Source organism: Trachymyrmex cornetzi, unplaced genomic scaffold (assembly GCF_001594075.2).
Source record: "Trachymyrmex cornetzi isolate Tcor2-1 unplaced genomic scaffold, Tcor1.1 scaffold625, whole genome shotgun sequence".
NCBI lineage: Eukaryota > Metazoa > Arthropoda > Insecta > Hymenoptera > Formicidae > Trachymyrmex > Trachymyrmex cornetzi.
In genome coordinates, this window is record NW_017299943.1 from 63,154 (window position 1) to 70,696 (window position 7,543).

The 7,543-nt window shown below is 36.4% G+C and overlaps 1 protein-coding gene across 2 annotated transcripts; it reads right to left on the reverse strand.

The window, feature by feature from the left end:
- Positions 1-57: 57 nt before the first annotated feature.
- LOC108766804 (uncharacterized) lies at positions 58-1,086 on the reverse strand. Of its 2 annotated transcripts, XM_018516310.1 has the most exons (3): positions 742-1,086; positions 342-405; positions 58-265 (listed from the first exon to the last, which is right to left on the reverse strand). In XM_018516310.1, the coding sequence occupies exons 1-3, from the start codon at positions 1,011-1,013 to the stop codon at positions 116-118; spliced, it is 486 nt and encodes a 161-aa protein (XP_018371812.1). In that variant the 5' UTR covers positions 1,014-1,086; the 3' UTR covers positions 58-115. The 2 variants fall into 2 exon arrangements, 1 of the variants encoding a protein (XP_018371812.1); XR_001940396.1 differs by having other exon boundaries at positions 58-405; positions 948-1,086.
- Between the last annotated feature and the right edge of the window lie 6,457 nt (positions 1,087-7,543).

Below are 7,543 nucleotides of genomic sequence, written 5' to 3' on the forward strand. Positions count from 1 at the left end.
ATATATATATATATATATAAGATTGAAGTTTCTTTTATTTTTTATTACTTACCTCCAAACGCTCCAATATCAACCAATGTAAATCTATATAAATGATCAGCTACGGCTAACAATACTATACTATAATATTTTTTATAGTTATAGTATAAACTTCCCGAGTTTGGAGGACAGCGCATTCTAATATGTTTTCCATCAATGGAACCCACACAATTTGGAATGTTCCATCTCTTCCAATATCCTTGTGCATATTTCGTCCAGTCTTCTTCTGTAGGTGAAGAAAGATATAGTGGTTGTAAAATCTTGATTAAAACAAGACAAACTTCTTTCACCACTTCTCTTACTGTGGATTCACCAACTCTAAATGCCAAAGCTATAACAAATGGTCGGTCACCTGTAGCAAGATATCTGAAAAAATATAATAATTGTAATACATTTTAATTAACTATGGATGCATTCCGATATTCACACAGTACTAAAAATCTATGGTATACGTTACGTGCTTTATAGATTTATAGCACTAACAGTGAATATTAGAAAACTACCTTATAATATGAATTGATAACTTGGGATATCTCTTTAGATATGAACTATGTAATCATAGGGAGCTTTCCAACAAGCGACACTGTGTAACACAGTAACCGTTTCATCTTTGTTTAACGTTAACGAACAACAAGGATGTAATGATTCGCTGTGTTATACTATGTCGCTTGTGTCTTTTGTTGGAAAGCTCCCATAGTATACCTTATAGTTATTAAAAGTCGTAGTTCTGGGAGTAAAGCACGATAACTTTTTTTTATCAAATATGGTTTTGTCAGTTCTACTAATTTCTCAAAGTGTTCCAATGTCATTCTAGTATATCGATAAAAAAAATCACAATCATTTTTTATTTCTTGGAATAAATGATCATAATCTCCCTGTTGGATCCTCTTTTGATTTATAGGACTCACAAGCCAGCGCCTATTTAACCACCTTTTTTGTTGTTTTTTACGTAGGAGCAACATAGACACGTTCATCCAATATGTCACAAAAAATATAAATTCATCATCATTTTTTATTTTTACAGCTTACGAGATATTGTAAATTATATATAATTTACTGAAAAAATATCCTGAAAAATATATTAGAATATAATATATAAGATTTGTAAATTATGGATGCGTTTCGATATTCACTGCCATTACTGAAAATCTATGTACCTAGAGTACATTTCAAAACGTCCTCTCCAAGGAAAATTTTACTCGAAATATATAATACACGTAACTTATATTATAGTATATAGAGTAAAATCTTTCTCGAAGAGGATGTTTTGGAATGTAGCCCTAATGTATATTATAGATTTTCAATGACTGACAGCGAATATCGGAACACAATCAGACACCCTATTTATATGTCTTATTAACAGTAAATAAATCATATTTGGTTCATACATACTTTATTTCATATCATAATAATTTTAAAGGTATTTTTAAGCCCGTAAAAACAATAGATAATAAGTCTTATGCCTTAAGAAATTGATCAATCACAGTCAAATGTGAGAAGAATAATCGACAATGATTGGCCAATAAATTAAGGCTTAAAGCTTCTATTGTGTTTGCGGGATAAAACATTCTTTTAACAATGTTTTCTCTTTATTAAATATCTTTTTATCAAAACAATCTTTATGATCTTCACATAGTTATCACATACATAATGTTATAAAACAGATGTAATTTATTAATTTAAATTAATACCATAAAACAGATGTAATTTATTAATTTAAATTATAAATTGTTAATGATATACTACTGAGATAACCTGATAGGCAGATCAAAAAGTTTGTTATTAATATATGAAACAAATTTCATAAAGATTGTTTTCGTAAAAAGACCTTTGCGTTGACTTACATACTTCTTTCTAATTAATATTGATTTAGTCATACAGCATATAATCATAAAATTGCACTAACCTACTAAAGTAGCGATCCTCTAAAGAAAAAATCCTCAGAAATGTGCATAACACAAAGACGACGTCCTATTTAAAAACCTTGAGAAACGGTTAAACTAATTCCGTCCTAAAGAAAGAATGTAGAAATAATGATTTTAAAAATGTGTTAAGGACATTTTTTGTTAGTAATTAACAATGTACATACATACTTCGAAAAATATTGGTTAACCTCTAAAATAATAATTACGTACTATTATGATTATTTTAGGAGATGGAAACAAATATCATTATATCTTTAAAAATAAATCTATTTTTATTTTGTTTTAGTGTGTATATATTTCCTTATTAACTATTAAGACGTATAAACGTGCATTAATATTACTCACCTCGTCGCTCTGACACACTTTACCGACCATTCCAGACCAGTCACGACTACGACAGCTACGTTTTTCTCTGCCTTACCTTACGTTACGATTACGGAACTTGCGTCTCGTTACGTCTCGTTCTCTGCCATAGCCCTAACTTAGCGTAACTTTCGCCGACCAATCATATCATTTCACTTGAACATCAGTTTCTGTCTAGTCACTTTATGCTTTTTACGCTATTTTGTTGTTACGCCGAAATATGATAGAACCACCATGCGTCGAATCTAATTTCTGGCTCATTTTAGCTTATTCTGTTTGAAAAAATGCACAAGGATTTCGATTTTGCAACAGTACAATTATAGAAGTCGTGCGCCCCTTTGCATCGCGTGAAAAGTCGAAACCCATGTGGAATAGTACAATTATTGACTCATTTTGCCTCTGTGACAGATTTCCTAACCTTAATAGTCATCAACTTTAACGCTTAATATTTCAGATCACAAGGCAGAACGACGTTTTTTTGCCAGATTCTTTCGTTTCATGCAAAAACGCGTCGAATAAGCCCAAAAGTGATTTCACAAAATTTTCCGATTTTAATCATTTATTCGATCATCCGCTCATATATACGCGATGGAAAGGTACCGGTTCCCCATGAGGCGTACTTTTCGAGATGCGTAGGTTACGAAAACCAATCGTAAATTCATTTAGCATTTCTGTTAGAGTGTACAACAGAAATTCTAATCAGCAATTGGTTGCATTATTTCCGCATTTCTCTAATCTTCCGCGAAATACGCTCAATGTGAATGCGGGCTTTCAGAATGGCGTTTTCTAGTAAATAAAAAATAAGGTATTCTAGTAAATTACTAGAATACGCAGGTTACGTTTACACAGGTTACGCCGCATGTGACGGCACCCTTAGCATCGCCATAAAGCCTAAAACACCTATTGTAGATTTGACTAAAAGCATTTTTATCCGCGAGTGTACAGGAGCTCACTGAGTGTTTGTTCTTATTTTTAAATCTAATGGAGTATACCAATCAGGTGAAGAGCTGACTAAAGCCGTAATCACACTAGCGATTGGCGACTGTGATTGACGATTGAGGATTACTTTTCAACCAATCAGAGCCTGAAAGTCACCGATTTCTTTGCTCCGATTGGTTGAAAAGTAATCCTCAATCGCCAATCGCTAGTGTGATTACGGCTTAAGGGTGCGTTCAGGGAGCCACTACCAGTGCTATGTAGCTCTACCGCTGTTCAGGGAGCCAACTGATAGCACTATGAAACATTATCGTGACGCTATTGTTGATAGCGTTTGACGTCATGATTCGCGCTACGAATGCTATCGCCAGAAGCAGTGTGTTGATAGCGTAGCGTTCGTGTGCTCCACGAACAGCAATAGTGGCTGCGTTCGGGAACGTCGCTCAGATGCCTCCGATGCCTCGGATTCATCATCTGTCCTTGTTTAATATTAGATGTTAAACAAGGACAGATGATGAATCCGAGGCATCGGAGGCATCCGAGCGATGTTTCCGAACGTAGCCAGTGTAGTGAATACTAAAGTGAACATTGTTGGCTGATACTTCGAAATAAATGATCGCAATAGTGTTCATTATACTTAGCTTTTAAAATGGATTATATGGAAATGGAATAGAGTGATGAAGAGTTACAAGAAAGTTATACGTTAAAATTGAGTCCAACGGATGTTATTAAAGCAAAAAAGGTAATTATTCAGTTTAGTTACCGCACCTCAAAAATCAATAAAATGAGGCTTATTCGACGCGTTTTTGCATGAAACGAAAGAATCTGGCAAAATAAGTGTCGCTCTGCCCTGTGAGCCGAGATATTAAGCGTTAAAGTTGACGATTATTGAGGTTAGGAAATCTGTCACTGTCGCGAAATACTGCGATGCAAGCATGCATTGAGGTTGCCTTTTTCATGCTCTATGACAATTCACTACTTTAAAAACAATTCATTGCTTTAAAAACAACAATTCACTGCTTTAAAAACAATTCATTGTCTTAAAAACAACAATTCACTGCTTTAAAAACAATTCATTGTCTTAAAAACAACAATTCACTGCTTTAAAAACAATTCACTACTTTAAAAACAATTCATTACTTTGAAAGATTTTTTGAAAACAATTCACTGCTTTAAAAACAATTCACTGCTTTAAAAACAATTCACTATTTTAAAAACAACAATTCACTGCTTTAAAAATACAAATTTACTGGTAATGCAAAGAATTTGTATGTTTAAAATAGTGTATTGTTTTTAAGGCAGTTATGGCTGTTCTACAAAATGTGCTTTTTGTTTCCTGTTTCTTGCTGTTTGTCTCTTGCCTTCTTGATCAAAAAGTCAAGAGACAAACAGTAAGAAACAGGAAACAAAAAGCACATTGTAGAACAGCCATAAATTATTTTTAAGTGAATTGTTGTTTTTACAGCAGTGAATTGTTTTTAAAGCAGTGAATTGTTGTTCTTAAAACAATGAATTGTTTTTAAAGCAGTGGACTGTTTTTAAAGTAGTAAATTGTTTTTAAACTAGTGAATTGTCACAGAGCATGAAAAAGGTAACCGCAATGCATGCTTGCATCGCAGTATTTCGCGACAGAGACAGATTTCTTAACCTCAATAGACGTCAACTTTAAAGCTGGAAACACAATAGTCACAGGCAATAAGCACAGGCAACAGGGAATAACGAGCCGTCCAATCAGAGCTCTGGGTGGCACCCAGTTGGACACGGCTCAATTGGACACGAGCCACTCACAGCGCTTGAGACTACAAAGCTCCTAAGCACCGGTCGCTGTGATTGGTGGTGTCCAATCGAGCTGTGGTCAATCGGGATCACCCCCAGAGCTCTGAGATATAATATCGAACTTATACCCCAAAGCTCTGATTGGACGATTCGTTATTCCCTGTTGCCTGTGCCTATTGCCTGTGTCTATTGTGTTTCCAGCTTAACGCTTAATATCTCGGCTCACAAAACAAAGCGACATTTTTTTGCCAGATTCTTTCGTTTCATGCAAAACCGCGTCGAATAAGCCTAATTTTATTGATTTTTGAGGTGCGGTAGCTAAACTGAATAATTACTGCAAAAAATTATAAGGTTATGATTGTCCAATATTTTATAATTATATAATTTATCAAAAAAATCAATAAAATTAGGCTAGTTCAACGTGTTTTTGCATAAAACGAAAGAATGTAGCAGAATCTAAAAAATCTTGCCTTGTGCTCCATTTTGCCGTATGCGGTATTGTTAGGGCAAACATTACACTATTAGCGTGCATTCGTTTATGCAGCGGTTAGCGCAGTGAGTATCATTTAATCTTTGTTCAACGGGTGGCACACAGTTGTACACGGTTCAATTGGACACGGGCCACTCACAGCGCTTGAGACTACAAAGCTCCTAGGCATCGGTCGCTGTGATTGGTGGTGTCCAATCGAGCCGTGATCAATCGGGATAAACCCCTGTTCACAAAGTTTGTATTCGCTAGCGCTATCTTGACTACGTGAACAGAGATGGTAGCGTTAGCATTAGTAGTGCGGTAATGAGCTCCCTGAACGCACCCTAAGAGCTCAGTGAGCGATCTTGCTTCTGGATGCACCCAATGAGTGCGTTCAAGCAGGACAAAGCTGCTAGCCTGCTCACCGAGTGATTAAATGTGATTGGATGGGTCTATAAGTAATGTAAGGGTGCGTTCACGCCTTATCGGAAAAGTAGAAAGCGGAAAAGCAGCAGCCGATCAAAACTGATATTGGTAGTCGAAAATTTCAACTTTATGTACTACTTATTCCCAGCGAGTTCTGATTGATCACTGCTTTTTTTATTACTGCGTATAATTATAGCGTTTTCGGCCCGATCGGGTTTGCACCAACCTGGGTTGGATTAATCTTTCCTATTGGTTGACGTCACCCGCTCTACCAATAGGAGAGCACAAAACGCTATTAATCCAACCCAGGTTGGTGCAAATCTCGCCGGGCCGAAAACGCTATTAGAGTCCTAGGATAGTTTAGAGTCTGAAGGTAAATTTTCACGAGCTGCTCAAACCGGCTGTTTCAGCGATAAAAAGACTCACGTGGTCAAAATTGACGAATATCAAACGTCCATTTTGATCACATGACCCCTTTTGTCGCTAAAACAGCCGGTTAGAGCAGCTCGTGAAAATTTACCTTAATAGCGTTTTCGGCCCGGCGAGATTTGCACCAACCTGGGTTGGATTAATAGCGTTTTGTGCTCTCCTATTGGTAGAGCGGGTGACGTCAACCAATAGGAAAGATTAATCCAATCCAGGTTGGTGCAAACCCGATCGGGCCGTAAACGCTATAATAATGGGGTGGCACCCAGTTGGACACGGCTCAATTGGACACGAGCCACTCACAGCGCTTGAGACTACAAAGCTCCTAAGCACCGGTCGCTGTGATTGGTGGTGTCCAATCGAGACGTAATCAATCGGGATCACCCCATAATAATGTAGGGAGGATCCCGTTTGCCTACAGTTCTGGTTGTACACACCACTTATATCAACTGGTGCCTAGTAATTTTTCACTGTTTTGCCAATGAGATTATTTTATTTTGAAACTGGCCAATCAGCGATACATGTGTGCAGTATGCGATGTGTGCAATCGCAGTCCTCCCATAATGTATGTACATAATAATGTATAATAATGTATAATGTATATACATAATAATGTATGTACGTATAATGTATTAGAGTCCTAGATTTATCAGAGAGGCGCAACCGGTGTTATGCATTCTGATTCGCTGTTGCAATCTAACTAATTGCGTGACTTGGCAGTTATTTATAGTACTAGTGACATATGTCTATTTCATTTTATCCTATACATTCTATCTCACATTATCCTACACATCTTATCTTGTTTGACATAGTTTAAAGGCAGTTTCATAGCATGTCGGCCATGTTTAGTAATCTCCTTAGCACCTTTGTCATACTGACTTAAGCCGGTTGCGCCTCTTTGATAAATCTAGGACTCTATAATGTATATACTATTAAGTACATACTATATACACGTACTATACTTTCTTCTTTTTTTAACAATTTAACTTTCTTTTTTTAACAATTTAACCATGGGCTCCCCGTTGTCTCCCGTCATCGCGGATTTAGTTATGCGTTAGTTGGAGAGTAGAGCTTTGTCTTTGATTAACCCCGGATCTACAGGGTTTTAAGTCTTAAGCCATAAGAAATGGGCGAATCACAGTCGCTTATTCTTCTCGGATTCGACTGTAATTGGTCAGTTTCT

Excerpts from the sequence above, each read along its gene's own strand:
- LOC108766804 (XM_018516310.1), bottom strand. The coding sequence starts at position 1,013 with ATGAACGTGTCTATGTTGCTCCTACGTAAAAAACAACAAAAAAGGTGG. Across the intron at positions 406-741 it reads CGACTTTTAATAACTATAAG|ATATCTTGCTACAGGTGACC; the intron begins GTATACTATGGG and ends ATATTTTTTCAG. Across the intron at positions 266-341 it reads TTAGAGTTGGTGAATCCACA|AAGAAGACTGGACGAAATAT; the intron begins GTAAGAGAAGTG and ends CTTCACCTACAG.